The following is a 27917-nucleotide window of genomic DNA, read 5'->3' on the forward strand; positions in this document are numbered from 1 at the left end:
TATTTTTGAGAGAGGGGAGGGGCAGAGAGAGGGAGACATAGAATCTGAAGCAGGCTCCAGGCTCTGAGCTGTGAGCACAGAGCCCAACGCGGGGCTTGAACTCACAGACTGTGAGATCATGACCTGAGCTGAAGTCAGATGCTTAACCAACTGATCCACCCAGGTGCCCCTATTTTGTGCTTCTATAGTAGGCTCTGTATATTCCCATCACAGCAGTTAACCTCTAATATAAAAATTATCTATTTAGGGGCTCCTGGATGGCTTAGTCAGAAGAGCATGTGACTCTTCATCTTAGGGTTGTGAGTTTGAGCCCCATGTAGGGTGTAGAGGTTCCTCAAATAAAACAAATTTTTAAAATGTATCTATTTAATGAAGGGGACATATTCCTTGAGGAATTCTCTTTAACTGAGGCCAAGGAATATGTCTCCCTCATTTTTGTATTTGATATTTTGTATTTTGCACAGCAGTGTCCAGACATTAAGAGGCATTCGATAAATGTGTGCTGAGTGAAGAATTAGTTAATACGTGGAGGAGTAAAGGGCACCCCCACCAGGAACCAAGAACCATTCCTGATAAGAGTACTACAGTAACTGAACTTTCAGTACCTACAGAGTGAGTCTAGTAGTCACTGCAGTTGATTTACAAAAACCTTATGAAGCCTGAATGTGTGTGTGTGTGTGTGTGTGTGTGTGTGCGCGCGCGTGCGCACGCGTGATGCAGGGAGAGGGACAGGATAACATAAATCAAGGGAGCAAGGGACTCAAAAGGATGGTATACACAGACAAAGTAAAACGAAGCACCTTTCTAAGACTAATGTGTGTTAATGGTTCGACAAATCTGTATACGGTTCCCTCACAATGTTTTGATTTCAACCATCTTTTTAGTTTGTTTTAAAGTTCTAATTTAAAAAGGCCTTAAGGTATCATAAAATATATACCTGAATCCAGGCAGACACCAGAGCAATGATACAGCAAAGCAGCTCTCCTTTCCTAAGTCACAGTGAAAGACAGCTCTGGTTTAGTAGCCCTAGTATAACACATTCTCATGAAGCATTTGATAGTAAATACCAGGAAATTGGCTTTTGCATAATATCTTCGCAGATAAAAACTTGGTACCTCACTTGGTGTTTGAAACATAGCTTGTCCTCATTGTCAAGCTGGCCCACATGTCCTTCACACAGCAGACATTAGGGACATTTCTGATGCTGTACCTCTCAACAACAACACTTAAATTCTTTCTCACTGCTAGGCTTTATTGCTCTTTTAGATGACCTCTAAGCAATAGGAAGATCACTAGGAGTCAGGAGATGTGAAGTCTAGGCCCATGTAACTGCTTACACAATTTTGGCCAATGTGCTTGACTTCTCTGGGTCTCAGTTTCCTCATGTAACATAAGACATTTGAATTTGGAAATTTTAAGCTAATTTCAGCTCTACAAGCTTACACTCTTGAGGTAGGGAAGCTGAAGGGACTCCATTTTAGAAAGTCCCTGTCTCTTCTGTTTTTCTGCTAGGCCGTTTACCCATGTTCTGTATTCTGCCCCTGAATAAGCCATAGAAGCTATGTTCCCACTTCAAGGGGGGAAGCAAGAAAGTTAATCATTCTCTGAGTTTTGTCCTAGACCCCAAACACCTTATAACATCTAAGAAGATCCTGAATATGTTCTAGGACATTAGCCTCAAACAAACAAGCCTCTGCTGATGCTGGTATCAATACCCTACCTTGGATAATTTTGGAATAACATCTATTGTTCACCTGACACTCGCCTTTGATAGAACCCTACCTAGATCCCCAAAGGAACACATACTCTTGATCCCTTTCCGATATAAATCCCTAACCCCAAACAACCACAGGACTCGTTCTCTTTTCCTTTCCGAGTCTCCTAAATACTCCGCTATTCTCTGTCACTCATGTTATTCAATAAACTCTGTTTTTACCTTCTCCACCTTGTGTTTGATTTCTATCCTATGTGAAGCGAGGGACCCTTTTGGCTGGTCCTGTGGGACCCCCTCTCTGGGTCCTCAGATCCAGCCTGCCTGTATCGCTTTCAAAGAAAACTAGTGTTAATCAAATATCAAAGTCACCTGTATGTATACACGCTCTCACATGCATGAGAGAGAGTACACTCATATATTTATATTGACTGCAATAACAAAATAATCATTGCTTTTATTAGACACACAGGATGAGTGATACGATATGTTTCTGTAGAATTTGAGAGGTACTGTGTTTGTTTAAATTTCAATTTTAACATTTTTTACTTGTCGGAGGTTCTACAGATGTACAAGGAAGCTAATTTTTAATGCATGGCTTAAATCACAGAAGTTAACTTTTCTTTTTTTTCAATGTTTATTTTATATTTTCTTCTTGAGAGAGAGAGAGTGAGTGTGCAAGTGAGGGAGGGGCAGAGAAAGAGGTAGACAGAGGATCCAAGGCGGCCTCCACGCTGACAGCAGAGAGTAGATGTGGGGCTCGAACTCACACACCGTGAGATCATGACCCAAGCTAAAGTCAGACACTTAACCGTCTGAGCCACCCAGGCGCCCTAGAAAGTTAACTTTCCAAAGAACCATACAAGGCCACAATTTTCATAAATAGTCTGGATTTTCTCAAAATGGGGTGGCATGAGAGGCGGCAAGGACTAGTAAGTACTCTGTGGCAAGGCACATCACCACAGACTGAGCTCCTAGAGCGAGATGGGTAAACTGGTCTGGCAGCTGGGGAGGTAAGGGGTTTCAGTCATGGGAAAAACAAAAGGTGGCCAATGCACCACAGAGGAATGTAGAGCCCTCCTCCTTAATCCTAGCTGAATCCTGCCGCGTACCACCTGCTGTTATGTATAAACTCCCAGAACAATTGGCTACCTGCATAGGGGAAACATTACTGAATCAGACACAAAATCCCACCATCGTGATAAACCACACAGAGTATTCTTATGGGAGCTTAGTCTGCACTGAGAGATAATGAGGTAGGTAAAAAGGACTTTTTCTCCTGTTAGACTCCCAGCAAAAGGCATTTGTGTCATAACCAAATTCTAAAGCACTTCATGTTCTAAAGAATTAACAAGGCAAAATTTCTTTAATTTTTTTTAATGTTTATTCAGTTTTGAGAGAGAGACAGAGACAGAGCGTGAGTGGGGGAGGGGTAGAGAGAGGAAGACACAGAATCTAAAGCAGGCTCCAGCCTCTGAGCTGTTAGCACAGAGCCTGACACAGGGTTCAAACTCAGAACACTGAGATCATGACCTCAGCCGAAGTCGGATGCTTAATTGACTGAACCAGCCAGGCACCCCAAAATTTCTTTAAAATAAGTGTCCAACACCTCATTTCAACTCAGGTCATGATCCCACAGTTTGTGAGTTGGAGCCCCACGTTGAGCTCTGCACTGGATTCTCTCTCTTTCCCTCTCTCTCTGCCCCTCCCTTACTCGTGCTCTGTCTCTCAAAATAAATAAACTTAAAAAAAAGTATCCAAAATAAAAATAAGCTAAAATAAAACAATATAATATAGATCTTTTACACCTAAAAGCTATACAGTTTCAATTGGACCATGTTACTATAAATTCCAAACACAACTTTCAGTGGGAAGAAAGACATTTGTATGTATCTACTGAAAAAACAGTTTGTGTGTGTGTGTGTTTATGAAAAAAAAATTAAATTTCAGTTTAATGTTATAGGTCAACTCGAAAATAAAACATTATGTTAAAATAACTTGGGAGGTGAGCTTCCCATAAGTAAGTTGCCATTTGAGGCGTCAAGTGAAATAAAGAAACAGAAAAGTATGTTTCCCATTGCAATCTAAACAAATTCAATGTAGTTTGGTGAAAATTAGCAAGAATTAACACAATGTCTACTCAAAATAGCCCTGAAATGTGTTTTTCAGCCTTACTTTTATATTTGCACAGTCAAGTTTCATACATCTTAAAAAGTTGAAATATTTTTATGTGAGAAAAAATACCATTTTTCATAATTCAACTCTTTGACTTCCACATATGCTGTTAATTTGCAAGAATTTTTAATTATAATATAAAAAATACCTACCTATAACCGCCAGCCAATAAAAATAATCTGCAATTAATATCATAGATGTGGATTCTACTTATCAGTCTATTTGATCTCTCATCTTCTGCCAACTGAGAAAGTAGCCACACAAAAACAATGTTTTCTGATTGTAATAAAAGACAATGCATTTTACACTGAGAAAGGATATATCTGCATCATCAAAGAAATACACTTTCACTAGACACTACATAGAAAAAAGCAAATTCAAGAACTACAATATATTTTTTGAGAAAGCAGTATTGAAATTTACCTCTCCCAGAATTTATTTTACTAACGACTGTTACCAAATGTTATGTGCAATACTGGCTGCAGGGATAATTTGAAAACTTTTACTAAATGATAACCCAATACAATTCATTTAGGAAACACGGCAAATTTTGTGGCATTTTTGCTATTAATTGGAAATATCCAAAGATAGGATTTGTTATGCACACATACACACATATATGAGTGATTATGTATAAGTGATTATGTATAGATACATTTATATTCAATTTCATATTCTATCTCAGAATTTTCAACTCTAAGAAGATATTACACTATAGAATTTGAATTTTGGTCAGCTATAACACAGACACTTGTCACCTGTTAGCTAAATTGGTATAAGCACCTCATTTCCTTGAGGTCATCTTAGGGTCAAAAGACATAATTACTTGTCATCATGATAGACCTAGGGAAAATAATCAAATTAGTACTGTAGAAAGAAAGGGCAAAATATTAATCATACTCATAAATATCTGAGCTATACAACCTTGAAATTACTGGATAAATAGTAAATAAATGTGTACTAGACAGTTGCCATTGAAAAGCTGCCAAGAATCCTTCTCATATTCCAGAAAATTCAGTATGTTGAAAGATGTAGTCAGCTGTACCTGCCTAAGTATCAATCACCCCTGTGATGTACTCATTCGTGTCAAATATATTCTAAAAGTCCCACGTTAGACCACATATTCTCAATTTATCAAGTTATTCACACTGTTTACTTCTGCAATTCATATAGTATTGAACAATCTCTATTTAAAATAAGGCTATTATGGATGTTAAAAAAAAGACACTGCAAAAGGTTGATATGTATTCATACAGAAGTATACAAAGAACTGTATAGCAACAGATATAAAGAATATACTATGATCCAAACTCACTGTTCACTGATGACGTTAAAATAAATTTGAGAAATCATTCTAAATAGTAAAAGTTCACAAAATATAACTTTTATTTTAAAGTATGAAATGGAAATGTACATGGTATTTAAATTATAGATTAGGCCATCCTCTGATAGTGTTCACATGCCCCTTGATTCTTGGGTTGGAACATGAGACTACCATCATAGGTCCTGACATACACACACAGAAAAAGAGAGCCAAACTCACCTTAAGGGGAGGGAAGCCTGTTTGAATATTTGGAAATTCAATTTATGACTTCCAAATTAATAATCCAGCTTTATACAAGGATCTAAAATCTGCATATGACATGGCATTAGGTTTTTAGAGGGCTAGTTATCATTATAAAAGCTTTCTATGGTGATGGTAATAATGAAAACACTTCAAACACCAGGAAACTATGAATTAGAGCATGATTAAGACTATTGTTTTAAAAAGTCCAAAGTTTCTAAGCCATTTCCAATAGTATCATATCTGAAACCGAGAATAATCCAAGTGTGTATCTATGTGTGTATATAATTTTTCCTAAACTCTTGACTTTGTTGTATAGGCAATCTGTAAGAAGTATCTCCCAATTTCCTTTTTGAAAAAAGAAAATTTTAATTGCTCTGCAAAGGATGAATTATTTCAATTCATAAATCATTTTCTTCATATGTGATAAATTGTAAAGTTTTAAAAATAATCATCCCTTAAAATTGTTATCAGAAAGAAGCAATAAGGAGCCAAACTTCACTCTTCCATTGGACTCTGGCCAGCAAGTGATTCAGAAAATTGTTGCAACAACAGTTTTTTATCTGATCAAGGCATTTTGTCAAAATAAGAGTAAATTCCCAAACCACATCCAACCTGTTGCTATTGCCAAAGAACTACCTGCACAAATCAGGCATGGAAGCCACTTGGGGTCAGGTCATCTGGAAGAGTTTCCTGATGGAACAGACCTCCTACCCACTCAAAAAATAGTTTAGAGTGCATGTTCCTACATGGGCCTGTATACAAATGTCTGATTGCCCCATGTAATGGCCCAATCACTCCTACTGATTCTTTAACAACTGGAAAGAAGTCCCTGCTGTGTAATGAGATTATGAAGCACATGATAGATTACTGACCTTTTGAATTAGGACAAACAACATGAACTCACTAACAAACTCCCCCTTATATGGAAGAGGCTATGTTAAGAGTGTCAGCCATTTGACAAAAATAATTGAAGTGCAGATGGAAATATCAACATATAAGGCTTCATTCTTCAGTGTTCTAGTGCTAAGACCAAGAACTCACATCTGATTTGAATATTATGAGCACATCTGATAATTTTAATCAATGACCAAATAAAAAAAAAAAACATTTTCCTATTTGGATTTATACTTCAGTTTTGAAATATATTTGAAAAAAAAAAACAATCAAAATAGCTTTTTAGATTCATTGACTAATCAGCGAGGTATATTGGAACCAATGGGTTTTGAACGTAAAGAAACCTCTATTTTTTGAATTCTTGATCCTATTTTAATTGTTTAAAATGTTGCTCTATCAGCATAGCACAGGGTTTTGGAGACAGGCAGGAAGGTGATTTTGACTTGGGGTAACATCTTGGGTCCATCATTTAGTAGCTATCGTGAATTCAATCACAGAAGTTTTTCAATCCCTCTAGACATCAACCTCTTCCTCTTTAATACAGGGTAGTGCCAATTCATGGAATTATTGTGCAAATAAAATTAGATAATCTATGTAGAACTCTTAGCACAATGGGTAGTGCATAATACAATGATAAACTCTCAATATGTATTATTTTTTGCTTATTATTCAAAAATGTTGTTCCTATTATTATTATAAGATGTTTTAATGAGGTAAGCTATTTTTCCTAATGAAAAGTATTTCCATAATTAAACTGTCCAGCTTATTAGAAAAAACATAACTTATTCAAACAAGTTTGAATTCAGTTAACTTCATCATGAAGCCATAGAAGACCTCCATTTTTACTTTATTTCTATTACTATTGTTACCCCTCACATGGACCTCCTAAAAAGGGACTGGGATTCCTTTTCATATTGAAGAGATAAGTAATTAGGGGATAATCTTGACACATAAATATGTGCCTATAGAATGTTGATTTTTAAGTTTATTTTTGTGGGGTAATGGATTTGGGTTTGTACACATCTAGCAGTATTCTCCTGTACTGTCTCCCTTTGATCAGCTACTCTGTGAGCTTAAGAATGAAGTTTATGCCTTTGAGACTAAATGAAGATAATTGCCTTGTGTGGAATAGCAGTGGCTAGATTAGCACTATGTCCTAACCAGCTGCGCAATTCAAACCAAAACCTCGTCACCACTTATCCTGAAACCTCACTACACGGACTTATTCTGAGTCTCAGAATAATGTGTTACTTATTAACATTTTATTAATGCTACTCAAATATGTTTTTCAAAAGAGTCTAAAATCATGAAAACAAATGGATAATTCACATTAAGTCTCTTCACAGTCACTACTGGAAACCGTCAACTGCGAGGACAGTGTTGCCAATTTCTGAATTCTCAAAGTACAAATACAAATTTCTCAGAAAACAATTTTACAGGTGTACTTTACTTTGCCCCTGTCACTTGTTCTGTACGTTGTATTGGGAGAACCATATCCTTTTGGTATAGTGGGGGGTAAACTCTACAGATGAATTCTATTCTAATATCAGATTTATGTTCTCAAATTGTCACATGAAACACAAACAAAACCACTCTGCAGGTATACCTCAGATGTGAATGTTTTTCATACTTCTGAATCCACAGACTTACGCACGGCTTCTGAAATGAATGGAAGAGGAGCTGCTACATGGTATTTCCTTAATCCTTCTCCTCACCTTTTATCCTTGTACTACACAGGATAAAACATTGTCATTAGGATAGAGCAGGAACCTTGACTTTCTACACAAGGTGGGAAGCCGACAACCATATTGAAAAAAACATACCAGCTTTATTTCATGAGATTTAGAAGAATTATCACAACCCTGAGTGTGACAAATTTGCCTTAACTCTGTCACAGACACACATCCCCATTACATGCTGTGTGACCCAGCAATGCACAGATGTGTGGCATACAGCCACATCAAAGTACCAGGACAGAAGAATGACCTATAAGAATACAGCATTATGCTAATCTTCTCTTCATGTTGAGGCAGAACAGAACTGATTCCTATAGGGTACTTAGAAAGTATCTTCAAAAAAAAAAAAAAAAGAAAGTATCTTCACTGGCCATTTAGATATGAGCTTTTGAACAACTTTTCTACACAAATGATAATATGTGATAGATCATACTAAGTCTAAGTTGCAGAGACAATTACAAATATATTTACTACAGTTCATACCAACAACGTACACCTATCAAATTCTTAAGTAAACCTACTCTTTTGAATTTGACTGATTCAAGAGGACACCGAAATGACTTACTGTGACAACTATACGGAAAATACTAAACAATCATATGCCAGTTTGATCTGATACAGGTCGGACTGAATGTGAACAAATTAAAGCAGATATTTATGCCAATTTTAACAACCCAACAGGATGAATAGATCTACTAGTTCTAATGGCGTCTCTAAACTACCGAATGCAAAATGTCTGTACTTGTTCTAGTTTTTCGCTTCCTGGTTTTCACTCTAAAATACTGGTCTTGGGGCGCCTGGGTGGCTCGGTCGGTTAAGCGTCCGACTTCGGCTCAGGTCATGATCTCACGGTCTGTGAGTTCGAGCCCCGCGTTGGGCTCTGTGTTGACAGCTCAGAGCCTGGAGCCTGTTTCAGATTCTGTGTCTCTCTCTCTCTGCTCCTCCCCTGTTCATGCTCTGCCTCTCTCTGTCTCAAAAATAAATAAACGTTAAAAAAAATTAAAAAAATAAATAAAATACTGGTCTTTATCTCTATTGCCACTCCCCACTTCCACCCCTCACCCCCGTGCAATGATTACGAGACAATACTATAAAATAAGAGAGAAAGTCAATCTGCCGTCACACCCCCTAAATTCAGGGCAAACATTTAGAACATCTGAGAAAAGGAATCTTTAGGGATAAGTATTATGTGAAAAGGGAACTAAAATCATGACGCAGAAAATACAAAATTTCCCATCCATAATTTTCATGGTGTTTCAACTTTTTAAAGTTTTTAGTATTTTTTTGTCCAGTTAAAACACCCTCACCTAGACTGGCTCAACTTTCACAGAGAAATATTTATTCTTAAAAATGTTGTTAAAGATCAGCAGTATAATAAATTACTACATTATTACTTAAAATACTTATAAAAATATATCACTTACTAGTACTTGGTAAAACATTCTAGAATGGTCCACCTTCCATTTTTAAATTCTTCAAACTTCCCAAATCAACACAGATCCTGACACTTATTTCTGTTTCCATAGTTTTACTTCTAATATGCCCCCCTTACTTTTTTATTTAAACTGTGAGTGTTCTCTGAAGTACCAGTGGCTACAATTGTTCTTATGGATAAAAAGTTCAAGGCAGCCAGAGGTAAAATAATTGACCCTAAGTCACTCTGCCTGCCAGTGAAGATGAACAAAGACCATACGCAGAAACCTGTGGACAGACCAGGAAGTGGAAAGGAGGGGAAAGTCATGAATTTCATGTTCAAGGATCTGAAAATTCAACAGGATTTAGTCACTCAGAACAAACTCAAAAGTATGCCAATACATAAAATGGGCCAACATATAACAGATATAATGATAACCAAATGAGAAAAACCATTTTCAGCTAACATGTAAGTGTAAAGTCTTGGGAGTTCCTATGTAAGTTTCTAGACAACTACAGTCCTAGGGTAACCATAGCAGTTTCTCTAAAGGCAGAGGTTGATTATTTGGATAATATAGTAGTAGACTGAAATGCCTTATTAATTTGGAGGTTTATTTATTGGAATTTACTATTGACAAAAGGAATAATTTATAAACATGAATATATATGGGGGAAGGCTTCAGAGATAAGATCAGTGATTAAAGAAATATGCGCTAAAAGAGAAGGGCACAGGATAAGTCTCCCAAACAAGATGAATTCTAAAATGTGAGCCTAGAACTGACCAAGGCTCAGAGCATAAGGACATGTCAAGGAGAATTCACCCAAAAAATGTATGATGATAAACCACAACAAATTTCTCAACAGTTTCCTAATCGTTAATGTGACTTGTGATTACATGGCTGAGGTTGTCCCATCTAGATTGCCTTTCTATCCCCATCCTTCATACTCCAGTATTAGCCATAAATCAAGGCCCAGGGCTATTTGCTCACCGCCTTGTGGAGCTTAATAATTTGACAAAATCACACTGATCTCTTGCTCTTCTCTAGGATCCTAGAGAATTTATTTTGGGCACTGCACAACATAATACTTACAATCCTTTTTAAATAATACTTATAATATTTCTGAGTTGCTCATTACCTTTTCTTGATAGAAATGTCTACTCCATCAGATTATAAACTCCATGAAGGTATCAACCATTGACTTTCATCCCTGAAATGCCATAACAGTTAATTCAGTGCTATATGCACCTAGCAAACCAATACAAAATTGTTGAGTTAGGGAGGTTTCCTGTGTGTTAGGAGGAAACACTTAAGTTAAACTGAGTTAAACAAGTGGATTCTTGGAAACTAAAGCTCATTAAGCAAATGTTAGAAATCAAGGTATTTTTCTTAATGAGTACAAACACAAATTAGTGGGTAGAAGATGATAATTGTGAGTTAACAGAAAGACATGAATAAAAACCAGGTTTGATAACTAACTATAAGCTCACCCTCTACATTAGGTGTATCATTCATGAAAACATATTTCACTCTCTCCCTCTGGTTTCTAAAAATTGACTCTCCAAAACGGGTTGGCAGGTATTAATGAATTTCAAAGAAAAAGAATATCCTATCATATTTAGTTGGTCTCAAGTTATAAAACAGTTAATTTTTTTCTATCAAAAGATGGTCTCATTTGGTAGCAATTCCAACTCTATCTTTTCAAGTGAAAGGAAATGGAGATGGTAAGTTTATTTGTTGTGATGAATCCTGCCAGTGCCCACTGAGATAAAAATAGACAGTGGTTTTGTTTCTGCTACCAACAGGAATTTGAACACATTACAAGCAGGAAAGAAACAAAGCTGTAGGCATATTTATAATTTAGTATGCTCTAAATCAGGGCGAGATAGTAACAAATACAGATTTAAAAATCTTAGTTCTATTTCAATATGCATTCACTTGTCTCTTTAGAAACTTTATTGAGAAGGAAAAAAAAAACCCACAAACACTTTAGAAAAGAGTACAGTAAACCTTGGGCTGTGAGTAACCTGTTCTGTGAGTGTTTCACAAGATGAGCAAACATTTCTACTAAATTTTGACTTGATAAACGAGCAATGTCTTGCAATACGAGTAGTATGTAATGCTGAATATCACATGATCACAACCATTTCAATGGTTCTTGAAATTTGCTTTGATATGCAAGTGCTTTGGATTACAAACATGTTTCTGGGACGAATTATGCTTGCAAACCAAGACTTTACTGTATGTGAAAACGAATCTTTCATACAACAATTACTGAGAATATCATACTAACAAAGTTTCTCAGGCAATTAGAATAAAGTTGTGAAAGTAGGATCAACTTTTTATGCTAGCTTAATTTGATACACCTAAACCACAGAAAGATACCTGTTTACTTATGTTATCCCATTCATTTTTGTGGATTTTTCAAAGTCCAGTACATGTCTGTATAGACTGAAAGAAACAGCTACCCCAACATATCACAAAATGTAATAGGAGCAAAAGGAGAGGAAAGGGGAGGCCTGAATGGAAGAATATTACAAACATCCAGGAAATAAACCACCTTTACATATATTATTCCCAGATTAGAGTCAGCATTTTGGAGAAAGTCACCAACTGGTAGAAGATAGGAAGCAAGACAGGAAGCAAAACTGGGGGAAAAATCTGGAGGACATCTTATAGCAGAAGATGAAGCCATAGATACTCTAGAAGCTTTGCAGGAGACACAGAGATATGGGTTAGCACCTGGTTTCTGGGGGAGAAATGGTTCAAAATATGTCATTTGGTGAATAGTAGGAAAAATGTCTATCATTTCTCCAGCGACATCCCCACATAAAGCCTGAGTCTCCAGTTCCTCATCTACAAAACTGGCGTAATAATACTCACCGAGAGTTATTTTGGAGATTAAAAGAGATGTGAAGTAATTCTAGGTCCTAGACATTGAAGAAGAGTAAAATAGGGGAGAAATGCTGTCTATTCTCTTGTGTCATTGTTATTGCCATCTAGACTTAAAAGAAATAGATGTAACTGTAAGAGCCAAGTAACAATCTAACACATCTAACTGAAATTAGAGACTCTTCTTTCTAAAATAACTCCACTTCCTGTCTGCTGACCACATTCTAAGGCAATGTTTCTAAACTCTAGTGTACATAAAAAAGAGTTAGAAGCCGGTAAAAAAAATCCCCAAAAGTGACTGAGCAAGTCTGAAGTGGGTCCTAAGAATTCTCTTCATTTATCAGGCAACCCAGGGAATTCTGATAGTCGTGATCAGCAGACAGGACTTTACTCTAAAAAGGTTATTTTAGGTTTAATATGTAGCTACTATTTATATACGAAATTATCAGTGAAAGAATCCTATTATGAAGGTACATAGAAAGCTGGAGAGACATAGAAAACCACAGAATACCACGTTGTAAGGGATTCTTCTTTCCAATAAAAAAATTTCCATCACCTCTGACAGATGGTTATCCTAAACACCTTCAGTGACGGGGAATTGCTGTCTTCAGGCAACACGTGCTATTTTGGGTTATAAATTCATGTTAAGAAAAAAAAGATAAATCATAACTTATTTGGAAGATTGAAGAAATGGGGATATTATTCAGAATGAATTATACATGAAAGCTTTTCTAGACTTGACTGAACTAGGTAAGGCACCAACTAAATTCAAAACTAATTTGCCTGCAAGAAGATTTGAACACCCAAACATTGGCTCTGCTACCTGATTGTACTAGAAAAGCCATACATTCTGTGGCTGCTGAAAAATTAACCTTTTTTTTCTGTGTCTCTCATTCACATTTCAATGGTGCAACATTTCAATCACACATCTGGTATCACTTTCATCTCCCTATTTAGGCAGTGGCAAGTAAACAGTAATAAAAATATATATAACCAAAAAATTTTGCAACACTCATGAATATTTTAAAATAATGGTCCAGAACAAAACATTGTAAATGAATATAAAATATGCCACAAAGCCATTTTATCCTACTACTCGATTGAAAACAGTAGGATTTATATTTTAATCTTTATATAGGTATTCCACCAAATGAGTGAATAGTTATTAAGTCATTTGGTTGTTTACTTGTTTTAGAAGAACTCACAAAGCCTCATGGTTTCAGATGGCTCTGTCATGTGTGATTGATGCTTGGGCATTTCCATTTTCATTTATGTAAATTATCAGAGGCTCCTACAGCCTTGTCACTGACACAAAATTGGGAAATGTGAGGTGCTTCACACTAACATGGTCTTGAATTATTTTAATCTAATCTGCCAAAATATTGTCTGGAATAAAATATTTATCGAGTTGTCTCGGATTAGAATAGGCTAAACACTCCCATACAGTGATACAGTATGGGTCTCTGTACTTCCTTTTAGTCCAGGATTCCCGCTGGGAATTAGAGTATTTCCCATTTCCTCTTTTCCAGTGAACAACCACTAGAATATCAACCCCAGATCTGTACCTCTGGTAATATTTGTTTGCGTGAAATAACTGGGCCTTAAGTAAACTATTTGCTGAAGTATTACATGAGAAAGATTTCTATGAATACTTTAGCAACAATATCTGATTTATTTTCCTTGAACACTAAAGAGCATCCAATAATAAATCTCTGTCTCTCCAAAAGAATCTTTGTGTTCAAGCTTGAGAAAGAGAAAAGCAGTCACTGGCACCCAGGAGTGAACCGGGTACTATCAACTTGGCCTTTGTGTTTTGCTGAACATAAACAATTTCCCAGAGCATCATCATCAGACCAGGCCACTCTGGGACTAAGATGGAGCAGGGCAAAAACAGCACCAGTCCCTTATCATGTTTGAACACAGACAAAACACGAACATTGTGTCCAAGCCACAAAATACCAGATAGGCCCCTTTCTTACTAAATGAGAGATTGCTGGGTTTTTTCTTTCTTTCTTTCTTTCTTTCTTTCTTTCTTTCTTTCTTTCTTTCTTTCTTTCTTTCTTTCTTTCTTTCTTTCTTGCCTTCTTGCCATCTTGCTTGCTTTCTTGCTTGCTTTCTTCCTTTCTCTTCCTTCCTTCCTTTCTTCCTTCCTTCCCTCCTCTTTCTTTCTTTCTTTCTTTCTTTCTTTCTTTCTTTCTTTCTTTCTTTCTTTCTTTCTTTCTTTCCTTCTTCCTTTCCCAACTATAGCTTTAGTCTGCATTCTTAGAGCCAAGATTTCTTGGGTTAAACAATCATAGAACTGTCCCTGCTTTCTGACAGCACTCAATCCAGAGTGAGTTCCCACTTTCTTGGACCCTCCCCCAAATCACTCATCCAAAGCCCAAATCCTAGGAGTCCTTGCTAACTCAACTCCTCACAATGTACATCTTCCCTCACTGCAATGAGTTGTAACCCCGACACATTCAATCACAGGTGTGTTCTTTTTTATTTTTATTTTTTAATTAAAAAATTTTTTTCTTTACATTTACTTATTTTTGAGAGGCAGAGACAGAGCACAGGTTGGGAGGGGCAGAGAGAGGAGACACAGAATCTGAAGCAGGCTCCAGGCTCTGAGCTGACAGCACAGAGCCTGACACGGGGCTCGAGCTCACAGACTGTGAGATCATGACGTGAGCAAAGTCGGACGCTTAACCGACTGAGCCACCCAGGTGCCCCTAATTTTTTTTTAATGTTTACTTATTTTTGAGATCTCTCTCTCCACCAGGGGAGGGGCAGAGAGAGAGAGGGAGACACAGAATCCGAAGCAGGCTCCAGGCTCTGAGCTGTCAGCACAGAGCCAGACACAGGGCTCAAACCCACGAACCATGAGATCATGACCTGAACTGAAGTCGAGCGCTCAACCGACTGAACCACCCAGGCGCTCCCAATCACAGGTGTGTTCTTAGTGGTCTTTGCGTGGAGGGCAATGAGACGCTCAATTATTAAAAACAGAATAGAATTTTTTTTTTTTTTTTACTAAAGGTAGGATCGTTTCTATTTTCAAGGTACTCACTAAAACTCTAATATAAAATAAATTCCTTTGCTTATTTTTCCACATTGTGGGTTTTGTGGCAAAAGACCCTTTCATTCTGTCCCTGAGAAGAACCACTTTTATGAGATGTGGAATAAACAAGTGTATTACGGCTCATCTGTTAAATATTTACTAGAGGAGGAGGCATGTTTTCAAGGAATATGATTCATCCTATTGGATCAGCACCCGGGCCACAGTGAGCTTGGTGGTCCACAGTCCTGGATGCTCACACAGAATCCTACCATGCATTCAATGTGAACCTCTAGTAAAAAAAAACAGACAATTGAATTGAAGTGATATGACACTGACGTTGGTCCAGTTCTTGCTTTGCTCAGATTTTATCTTTATGAGGGATGCTTATCTCTTGATTATTATTTCCTCATCAAAGCACATTTAATGGTCTAGTTTCTAAATATGAAAATTTAAGTCGCCTGCTATGAAAAAAGATGTGAAGCAGTAATCTAAAGACCTGAGGTACATTTATGTGGATCTCAATAATTTGTATGAGATCACAAGTTTTCAATTGTAGTATATAACTTCTGGCCTTTTGAGAAATGAATACTAGCCTTTGCGAAGTACCAATATTATATTCTGCCTCTCTTAAGAATATAAACAGACTTTGCTTCTATAGGGCTTATTCTAATAAGTAATTTCCATTCAAGGGAATTGTAACAACACCTAAAAGTCATTGCCATGAACTATATATTAAATGCTGCCCAAAGAATTTGATGCCTGTTATTTCTAATCCTCACAAAATACCAATAGGTGTATAGAATCATTCACCTTGTAGATGAGAACCTAAGTCAGAGAAATTAAACGATATGCTGCAAACACACTATATTCAGAGATAGAGCTAAGATTCAAACCCATTTATGTCTGATTTGACAAACTAAAGGTTGGTTACTTGTGCATGCATGTGTGTGGATGTTTTCCTATTAGGTGCAATTACTCCTAACCCTCAATATTCACTGTGTTTTCATAGCTCATTTAATATATGCTTCTGAATGTATGTAAAAATACACACACATACGCAAAGCTTACAATCAATTGCTATCATTTTGAATACAAGTTGGAAAAGACTTTATTCCTAAATAAACATATTTGAGAAAACAGAGCTGAAAAAATATTATAGTTCTCACATATGATGATTTCATCTTCTCTGCCACCTCAAATACTTTAAGATGGCTTTGGCCATGTGAATTTAGTATCAACCCTCGGAGCTTATAAAATCTTCATGATACAGATTCTCCACCCCTTTAGTAGTTCTGAGGATAATGTTTCCAATGCAGCATAGGGACTTCAGAGAGAAATTAAGATGAATTTGAAATGATACCGTGAATTTAAACAAAAATTCCTTCTTTCTTTTTCCCTATCACTTGCTCTCTTTTTCTTTTCTATTTGTTTTTTTCTTTTCTATTTGTTTTTTCTCTTTTTAAAGGTTAACCAATTAATTATCTAACACTCTGCAAAAATGCCATCGAGGGCTGGAGGATCCAGAATCCTTAGGTACAAAAGGATATTCTACCAATGTTCCTGCCTACCCTGAATTATCCTTTGCCTTTATCAGACTGCATCACTATCTTTACACTATTATTTTTTTTTAACTCATATGTGGACATGCTTATCTTTATCAAATTACGCGGCACCATACAAATTTACTAACCCCTATTTGCTAATACAATGATCTTTTAAATATCAGAGGTTTGCTTCAAATCATTTCTAATTCTTTAGATTATGAGACATTTAGTACCAGAGATCTATAATTTTGAAGTGCAATGCAATTTCAAAATTGTCAAAATGAAAAACATTCATTTGTTCATGGTAATTTTTTCAACCTGCTCACTCAAAATGCAAACCGTCTAACGTCGGAATGCATTTACATTAGAATCATGTTACATTCTGCCCGTCTTACTGCCTCAAGAAATAAACGGATTTTAGGAGAATTTATTTAAAAGACATCTCTGTCAGAGGTGGGGCTCACATGGCTCTGTGAGGCTGCAACAGTTTACCAGAAGGAGTCAGGCCATAAAGAAAGAAGTGCTAGCATTGGGTGGGGCTGAATAGTTTGCATCTTTTCCCACTGTTTCTCACTGGTATCGTTTCCATGAAAATCAAGGGTGTGGGAATGTATGCCAGTCTAAAAAAACCTACACACGGCTTTGTGTGCCCAACACCCCCCACCCATAATATCTTTAGCTGTTTATCTTAATCAATGAAAGAGGCATCACACTATAATGTCTGAGAAAACTGTAGAGGAGCTAAGCAAACCAAAGAAATACCATGCTGGGGATCATATTTCTCCTGTCACAACAGTCTTTTCTCCTCAGGAAGAATACACTTAGCACGGAACCAAAAGGCGTTTGCTGTCTAGCTGTCTCAAGATCATCCCCGAGCAAACATCTGGCCACAATCTTCATTTTGCTTCACAATCCACCTTGCTTAACATTTCCTTTTAAACTCACCCATTCTAAAAATAAAATGACTCTCTCTATACCCAGTTCACACCAGAAGCATCCATCGGTGGCCACAATCCTCAACAATCCACATACAGAACACACCTTATCTCTGCTCACTTCACCGTGCTCTAGTCAATGAATCCATTATGAACCCGGGTTCCTTTCCTATTCTCAGAAAGCAGCAGTGTGCACCTGCCTCTTTAAAAAGCAATGTTTGGCACTGCTACAGTCTACAGTCACTCGTAAGGCTCTACGGGTTCCATAATCTCACTGAGATTACACACTAACACATACACACACATATCGAGATACAGACATTCTTAATTCTGCCAATTTACCTTTTTGGGTCTTTTTCTTCTCTGACTACTGCCGTTGAACTTCTCTCCGCTGTCGCTCTTCTGAGCTGCATCTTCGTTCATCATTTTGAACAGTTTGGAAAGAAAATAGCTCTGCCATTAAACCCTGCTGCCTGCACAGACCACTAGCGAGTATGCACTTACTGGAGGAAAGCAGGAGGAGGGGTGGGGAAGGGGCGCGCGCTGGGAGGGTAAGGACGGTGACGTTGCCATGGCAGCAGCTGCCACAACTGTTTATCTGACTGCATTGTTAAATCTGATTCAACCAATTACCATCGGGACCGGTTACAATGCAGAAAGCCTGGAAAAAAGAATACCAGGGACTCGGATGATGTGGGGACACTGCTGGTTGGTTCTTGACACACCTTCAATTCGATCAGCTCTCAACCCACACACAAAACCTGCACTTAATTTTCTTCCTACAGGTACTTCAACACAGAACAGACACAATGCATAATAAGAAAACTGTAACAATCTTGATGTCTCTGAAACTGAGGAGATACATTTCAGCCAGTGAAGAGGCTACTCAAGGGAAAGGATTAGCTGTTAATATCCTAAAGTGCATGTAGGAAAGTTACAGTTTTAAGATGTTATTCACTTGGTTTCAAATGATAATCTTTCAAAACTCAGCTTAAGAATGACTTTTGTCATGGAGACTTGAAAACAGGTTCCCCATCAAGCAGGTAACACAGACCACTCCTGCCCCTGTGCCTCCTCTTTCCACTGTACCCTTCTGACAAGGCACCTGTAACATATCGCACAACTGTACGTTTACCCAACAGAAGCGTCTTAAGGCCAGGGAAAGTGTGTGTGTGTGTGTGTGTGTGTACATGCGTGCTTGGGTTGGAGGGAGATCACTGCATTTCCCAGAACCAAGCATGATATATTGAAGGCAGTTAGTCAAGGTTTGTCAATTTATATGTAAGACACTGGGTAATAGAAATACAAGAAATTCATGCAGTTAAAACATTTTATAAGTAATCTTAACCTAATTCTCCTTATTGACTGACAAATAAAACACAATCCCAGCTTTTAAGAAAATTATATATATAAAGTTCCAGAATTATTCTTGATAAGAAGAAAACAGGGTTGGTTTTTATCACAAGAAACCCAATTTCATCTTTTGGATCAAGGTGGCCATATCCGTATATTTGAACATATTAAATTGTGGGTGCAACCAGTATTTTATAGTAATACATATGCTAAACATTCATCCCTATTCCTAGAAAACAAACTCAAAGTATAATACACAGAATACTTAAATGTAAAAATAAAGTAAGGATCAAATCAGTGAGATAATGTATTTAAATACACTTTGAAAACTGAAGGTGCCCATGTCAATGTGTTATTGTCGTTGTTGATCCTACCATTATTTTTACAAATACAGGTAATTTTCCACTTAGAAAAATTGACCTTAAAAAATGTTTCTAACATGAAAAGGGCTACCAAAATTGGGAACTCATCTTTTTAATAGACATGAGAAGAAAAACTCACCTTCCGTCCAGACTGCTACTGGGATTAATCTTCCACTCTGGCTTACCACCCTAAAGACATTTGTCACATCTTCATCTCGAGTCAACTGAGTCTTGCTGCCCCTTACTCTCTCCACCCTCCTTCCTCTTGAGCAGATACACCCACCACCAATGGTGTCTTGGATCCCACAGCCAGGCAGGGGCACTGGGCCTCTTTTTTATGAAACAAAATCCTACAGGGACTTGTACAAAAACCTCGGGAACTCAATTCCCACTGTTGTCAGAGCCCTGCCAGAAATCCCCCATGGTATCCTAATCCTCTGGTAGCCCTTCAGCTATTCCACTTATTCCCTCACCCATCCCCACTGGGCCCCCCTTACTCAAGCTTTCTCAGGAGCACCCCCAGCCTGGAAACTGGATTCACCTAAACAATAAATATCTATTGAACATTTACCATGTACCAGGAACTAAGCACTAGGGATAGACTGTCCTAACCACTGGGGGTATAATGGTCAACAAAACTGGCAACATTTCCACTATCATGGCGCTTATATTCTTACAGGGGAACTAAGACACTGGTAAGTGGTAAGTGCTACTGGGAAAAAAGTTTAGGATAAGGAGTGATGGGAGACAGGTGCTACTTTAGGTAAGGTGTCGAGGAATGCTCTTTAAAAACACGAATGAACTCAGGGACCAAGTCAAGCAATTACCTGGAGTAAAAACACTCTAGCCAAGAAGAACAGCCCTCCAAAGTCCTGAAATGGGAATTTCTTGTCACATATTTTGGGGAAAAAGTGATATCACCAAAAGGGGAAAAGAAGGAAAAAGGAAAACTTTTCTAGCAACTGGATCAATAGAAGAGATGTGTTACTAACACCCTTTACTCTCCAGTGACATCAAAATGTGTTTTTTAATCAATGGGTTTGGTGGACCAATTAGGAGCCCAATCACTGCAACGTAAACTGAAAATAAATGTACTTCACATCTCAATACTTCATGAATTAGAAACTTCTGATTAAGATGAGACAGGCTCTTATAACAGTGTCTTCTCTGCCAACACCCAAATATATATACATGGCTTTAAATAGTCAGGTACAGGGGAGCCTGGGTGGCTCAGTCGGTTAAGCGTCCGACTTCGGCTCAGGTCATGATCTCACAGTTCGTGGGTTCGAGCCCCGTGTTGGGCTCTGGGCTGACAGCTGGGAGCCTGGAGCCTGCTTCACATTCTGTGTCTCCCTCTCTCTTTCTGCCCCTCCCCTGCTCACACTCTGTCTCTCAAAAATGAATAAATGTTTAAAAAAATTTCTTTAAATAGTCAGGTACAGGCCTCCAATTTTGACAATGAGTTATAACCTTCTGGATGCTCGGATGCTGTTCTGAAATATCATGTAGGCTCTTAGGCAATATATTTCTACTACAGAGTGAGAGTATGGCACAAACACTGTACCAGCATACCACAGATGTCAACATCTACATTCAACGTGTAAAATGGAATCGCAGGAAGTAGGTAATTGAAACAGGTACTAGGAGTGCTATGTCCATCACAACAGTAGAAGGTAAATATTTTACATATAGAAAATGTCAATAAGACATTACAGTGTTGCAGGTGTTTGGGGTCGTCTTTTGAAGCTTTCAATCAATTTTTTGGTGCCTCACATTTGGGCACTATTCACTTTCTATCCTCACAGTGCAGGGGTTTTGTTTGTTTGTTTGTTTGCCTGTTTGTTTTTTGTTTTGTTATGTTGTTTGAGAGGACAGAGACAGTGCAAATGGGGAAGGGGCAGACGGAGAGGGAGACAGAATCCCAAGCAGGCTCCACACTGTCAGTGCAGAGCCCGACACAGGGCTCAAACCCATGAAACAATGAGATCATGGCTTGAGCTGAAACCAAGAATCAGACCCTTATTGAGCCACCCAGGCACCCTGGGTGGGCATGTGTTTCACTGGACTCTATAAATTCCTTGAAGACAGGATTAATGCCTATTTTCACATTCCACACAAAGCCTCATTCACAACATATACTAGGGGTCCGAGGATTACTTTTAATGCAATAAAGAAACATTTTCGATATTTACCATCCAGTTTATATTTGTAGTTAAACTTCTAATGGGTAAATACTTCATTTCTTAGATTTTCTTTTTGTGTACTTGATATGTAGGAGATACGCATAATAAGAGTTTTAAAGATATTTGAAAAATTAGAGCTGCTGCAGGCAAGATAGCAATGATGATAATACCTTACCTTTGTAAAACATTTTATAATGTATATGATTTTTATCTCCTAGGATAAAAGCTCCGTGAAGACAAATCTTTGTCGGGTGTCACTGATACATCTCATGCACTTATAACAATCCTGGCATATGACACACACTCAAATATTAAGTGACTTTATAGGATTCTCATAACCACACAGGGAAAGGGTTAATATCAATCACAGTACAGGTGAAAACATTGAAGTAAACTCAGTAACTTTTTTTTTTTTTTTTTTGGTGACTTGCCCAAGATAACAAAGTTAATAAAATACAGAGCTAAAGTTCGGATTCTAAGGCCACTGTTCTTTTATTAAATCATGGCTGACTTAACAAAGTGCACACTTTAATAAAGTGCGGTCAGATGAGCAAAGACCAAGATGGAAAATGCCAAGAGCAGAAACCACAGTCAGATGACAGTGACCCAAGTAGAAAAAGGAAATCTTTATTGTTTTATGCTAAGCATATTTAATAGGCATGGAGTTTTAGAGGTGCTTATATTAATTTTAATATGCCTACTTTTATTTTATTGAACCATCAGAGTTAATATTATTATGAAATGTGACACATACTACTTTAAAAAAAAAACTTGCAACATTATTTGAGTGGGGTAAATTTCCCTGAGGTGTAAGCAGTTATGTCTTAGAGGTAGGTTAACTTCCAAAAGTTCCTTTATCAGTCAGAGTTGTCTGGTATTAAATCCAGTTAATCTAGAAACAATGTGATAAATAAAGGCTTAGTTCTCTAAAACCTTCAAAAAAAAAAAAAACCCTTCAAAAGGCCTTCCTATTCACCATTACTTGTGATAGAGTATCTTAACAGCTAGGCAGAGAGAGATTGGAAACTGGTTCACCAGTTCATCTTTTACTCTAGGCCACTGTCATACTTGAACTGTGTACCACAACACTTCTTCCCCCAAAATATGTTTAAGTCCTGACTTTCAGTACCTGTATATGTGACCTTATTTGGGATTAGGGCCTCTGTAGATGTAATCATGTTAAGAGAAGGTCATAATGGATTAGAGTGGGCCTTAATCCAATGACTGGTGTCCGTATAAAAAGAGGGAAATTTGGAAACAGAGACACAGAGGTAAGACAGCCATGCGAAGACTCAGGAAGAAACTGGAGAAGTGTAGCTGTAGCCTGTGATGACAAATTGCCAGCAACCCACCAGAAGCAAGGAGGAGGTAAGGAAAGATTCTTCTCTAAAGTTTTCAGAGGGAGGCTAGTCCTGATGACACCTTGGTTTCAGACTTCTACCCTTCATAACTGTGATAGAATAAGTTTTGTTATTTGAAACCACCCAGTACTTTGTTTTGACAACCCTGGGAAAGTAGGACAACCATATTTGCCAGCTACCTTTGCCACTGGTAGCCTTGTGCAGCCTTGTGACTTAGTTCTGGCTTGTATAAAAGATGGAAGTGTATGCCACTTTCAGGGCTAGCTAATACAACCCTCCCATGAGTGATTTTCTTTCTTTACCCACCGACTGGCTGAAAACAGAGGAAGACATAACCTAGAAGGTGGAAGAGTAACAGGTTGGAAATAAGCCTGAGTCCTTGAGTCACTGTGTGGAGCAGAGTCTCTCTTCTTCCCATTCCCTCCTCCATTGACCCTCAGTAGACCTGAGTAACTTTTTCTCATGAGTGTTTTGTCACTGAGACTACAGCGCTATTTGTTACAACAGTTAGCTTATGGTACCTAACCATGTCTATCTATGTTTCCCAGGGAATATGTACTTACACTTCTATTTTGGGTTGCCTGTTCTATCAATGATACTCTCAGTGCATCAAAGCCTTTAGCCATTGGAAATGGATCCTATGTCCAGGAGCAAAGGTGCTACTCTGATGAAAAAAAAAAGGACCACAAGTAATTAGAGAGGAATCAGAAGAGATGAAGAGAAGAATATTATTGATTAGGGGTGGGTACGAGAAAGGGATACCTGATAGGTCTCAGGGTATCACAATCTCAAAGCAGCCTTTGCCCACTCCCCTTTTTCTCCTATCTCTCTTCCTGGATAAATCCTTTCTTTTCCTATTTCCAGATGCCATTGCTTCTGACCCACTGAGAATGAAAACACAGAATGCTTGCTTATCTTTTGGCAAGCATGTAACTTCTTGATGTCCTCTAATGATTCTTCTTTCTCTCTCTCTTTTTAAATATTTTTATTATCAATGGGAAAAACATAAAGGGTTGGGGCGCCTGGGTGGCTCAGTCAGTTGAGTGTTCAACTTCAGCTCAGGTCATGATCTTGCTTTCATGGATCTGAGCCCTGCATCGGGCTCTGTGTTGACAGCTCAGAGCCTGGAACCTGCTTCAGATTCTGTGTCTCCCTCTCTCTCTGTCCCTCCCCTGCTTGCACCGTGTCTCTCTCTTGAATCTCAAAAATAAAATAAAACATTAAAAGAAATTTTTTTTTTAAATTTTTTTTTTCAATATTTTTTATTTATTTTTGGGACAGAGAGAGACAGAGCATGAACGGGGGAGGGGCAGAGAGAGAGGGAGACACAGAATCAGAAACAGGCTCCAGGCTCCGAGCCATCAGCCCAGAGCCTGATGCGGGGCTCGAACTCACGGACCGCGAGATCGTGACCTGGCTGAAGTCGGACGCCTAACCGACTGCGCCACCCAGGCGCCCCAAAAGAAATTTTTTTTTAAAAAAAGAAAGAAAACATGAAGGAAAGAGAGCAAAGGAAAAACATAGTTTCTCAAAGTTCACCATACAAGTCCCAGAATGCATTGGGGTGTGTAGCCAGAGTTGTGCTCAGATCCACTTCCAGGCCTCAGGGCTGCTCTCTTCTGGTGCCTTTCTTGAATTGCTGGGTGTACTGCACAGGTCTTATTTGATGCAATCTCTCTTCCACAGGAAACCTAGGCAGACTCTAACAATTACACTTCCTTGGAAGCTGAAGTCAGGCTCATGGGCCAGGCAGGAGACTTTTTCTTTTTTACCTCACAGTTAATTGCAGTTCCACCATCAGCATCAGCAGGAAGTACTTCCTCTCCTTCCTTGTGATCTGTTCCTTCTTCTCATCTAGGAGTTCCCCTTCCACTGTTCATGTATTTCTTTATTCAAACAACAGATACTTTATTGGGTGACTGACTACTATATGTCAGGCCTCATGCTTGATGTTGGGGTTCTGTATAAATTAGACAAGTTTTCCCTTAAAGAGCTTAAAATCTAAAAGTGGGACAATCATTGAATTACAAGAGCAAGGACTCTATCTACAGGGGATGTTAAGTGCATTATGGAAGGACCAGACAGGGATATCCAACTTAGTCTAAGGAGCAGGACATGTTTCTAAGAGGAAGTAACTCAAATATTGAGAAGATGTGAATAATAAGTAGGAAGTGTCTAAATGGAAAGGAAGGTATAAGGTGGGGTTTGGGAGGAATGATCCAAGAAGGAACAGCAAGGGTAAATGCGCTCCAGTAGGAGGGAACATGGCACTGGCATAACTGGCACAAGGTGCATGTGGTTGTATAGTACTCCCTAGGCAGGCCTGCAGTAGTGACTGCATCCTAGGCCATAATGTAGCACCAAATGTGCCTGCCCATAGACTGGTTATTGTTCCATGTAAGTATCCATGTGTGATATCTAATCATTCTTATACAACTTGCAAACCACTAGTAAGATGGCCCTGTTGGCTTATGGATGTTAAAAGCAAGTGGTGTGGCCAGAAAAGGCTGAGTTTGCAACCACGTAACATATCATCTCCATAGGTTCATGGATCATGTTTGGAGATAGAAAAAAACCAACCCATACTCTGGACAGGAAAAATTCCATGACCACAAAACTGACCATGCTTCCCAGGAAGAACTAGGACTCTTAAGAAGCCATATCCAGCAATTTCTCTGTCTGACGTCACCACGTCTTCTGGTAAAAGCATATCCATTGTGCTTATTGCAACACATTTATACCACAACAAAGTATTCATATTCACTAAGCTGCCACCTCAATCTTCCGAGGGACAACTCCAGGCCACTGCAAACTGAAAGGTGAGGGGGGCAAGAGAAGTGTCAGAGGTGTAGGGAGGGACTAAAGAGCAGAAAGTTCAGTAAGCCATGTTGAGGGTTTGGGATTCAGACTGAAAAGCCACACGAAGCCATTTTTCATGGTTTAAGGAGAGAAGTGAAATCATAAGATCTGGTCGTCTTGTTTTTGTTTTAATATAAAGAACTATTGTGTGGGAACCAAACAGAGAATGGATATGAAGAGATGTGTTTAAGAGGCTCTATCAGCAGTCTGGGAGAAGAAAAGATGGTGACGGAGTGGACAGACGCACTGTTTAGTCTGTCACTGTGAACAGTGTTCCATTCATAAGTCCTAGGAAAAAGTAAGAAGCAAGCAGAGGGCAGTGGGGAGGTCTCCTGCCTAAATAGCAAGGGGAAAGAGAGTTCATCTTCATTAAAGTCTCGTATTGGTAAGAGGCCTCAAAGAAAATTTTCTGAAGTCCATTTCTTTTAACAAACGAGGAAACAAAATTCAGAAAGATTAGAGATTGCTCTCAAGGTTCCACAACTAGTTAATGGCATAGGGAAGTTCGGGATCATGCCACATCAGTGAGCAGCCTTTCCACATGGGTGAACTTAAAAAGCCTATGTCAAATCTTATCTATTATTATTTGAAATTAAGGAGACATCAACTTTTGCATAAGGTGTAACAGACCAGAGAGAAATTAGTCCACTCCCCCAAGGAATGATTGGGAAGAATGACCCTTGTTTCTTATGTAAATATGGTGTGTGTCCTGCCAGGGATTGGAGTGAGCTCAACAAATGTTTCCTTGAGATAGATCTTAAAGTAGCAGCAACAATTGATTAGGGACCTGCTTCTTTCGCTTTATGCCAGTCTTACATAAGGTTTACAAAGGAGGTATCTGGTTGTAAAATGTACCATGCCCAACCCAAAAAGAGAGTTTTTGGAACCCACGACATACAATTTTAGCACCTCAATCCACCTGAGACATGAAATTATTAAAATTAGCATAATGATTAATTATAATCTCATTTTACATAAACATTAGCAACAGTATTTTAGATCAAATGTAGAATTCCATGGGGGAATAATATAATGTGGGTAAGCTCACCATGTACATGTTCCTGTCTAGGTCAGTTTTTTAGGACACGCTGTTACCTGCTTGCTCTACTACAGGGTAGCTCTGCTCAGTGTCCAGTGATATTAGTTCTTGAAAATAGCTGTTATACTTGGGTTTCCCTGTAGATGCAAATGAATGGCACATTGGGGTAGGTTGTGTCCTTGACAGACATATTTTTTCCAGTGCAACTGAACTTTATTACTGTAAATATTTTAAATCTTAAACTATCTTGAAAATGGCAAATGTTTTTGCTTCTATTAACTATGAAGAGAGAGTATGTGTCCATTTATAAGTACCGAACATAGAAAGCGTCCAGAGGCTTCATATTTAAGCTTTATATAAATGTAAAATCATATTTTAAAAAGATGTGTAACCATGGTGGTAAAGAAGTGACATGGTGGTAAAGGTCACAGAAGTGACAAAAACACAAAGATTATGACGTAGAAGGTAATTTAGAGACCATGGCATCTACCTTTCAGGAAATGTAAAGTACCAAGTCAGTTAAGGGCTCTGCCATATTTTACTGTTCAAGGAAGCCCCGGGGCCCATCTAGACTCAAGTAGTAAAGAAATGGACTCCAAAAAAAAAAAAAAAAAAAAAAAAAAAAGAAATGGACTCCACTTTTTTTTTTAATATGAAATTTATTGTCAAATTGGTTTCCATACAACACCCAGTGCTCATCCCAACAGGTGCCCTCCTCAATGCCCATCACCCACCCTCCCCTCCTTCCCACCTCCCATCAACCCTCAGTTTATCTTCAGTTTTTAAGGGACTCCACCTTTTGATGAGAGGGGGTGGACAGGTCACATCGCAGAAGAACATATGGGATGGGA

General features: G+C 38.2%; 1 protein-coding gene across 10 annotated transcripts in view; it reads right to left on the minus strand.

Annotated features, from left to right (window-relative positions):
• ANK2 (ankyrin 2) overlaps positions 1 to 27917 on the minus strand; it is a 679068-nt gene that overhangs the window by 326426 nt on the left and 324725 nt on the right. For 2 of the 10 annotated variants that reach the window (XM_058721572.1, XM_058721563.1), the window contains exon 1: positions 18252 to 18605. The exons of 2 other annotated variants lie outside the window; for them this stretch is intronic. In XM_058721572.1, coding sequence (XP_058577555.1) covers positions 18252 to 18335 — 84 coding nt within the window. In that variant the 5' untranslated portion in view covers positions 18336 to 18605. Of the gene's footprint in view, positions 1 to 18251; positions 18606 to 27917 lie in introns of those variants that run through there. 6 more of the 10 variants (XM_058721610.1, XM_058721597.1, XM_058721606.1 and 3 more) reach the window with 4 other exon arrangements.

This window comes from Neofelis nebulosa, chromosome 3 (genome assembly GCF_028018385.1).
Source record: "Neofelis nebulosa isolate mNeoNeb1 chromosome 3, mNeoNeb1.pri, whole genome shotgun sequence".
In the NCBI taxonomy this organism is placed as follows: Eukaryota; Metazoa; Chordata; class Mammalia; order Carnivora; family Felidae; genus Neofelis; species Neofelis nebulosa.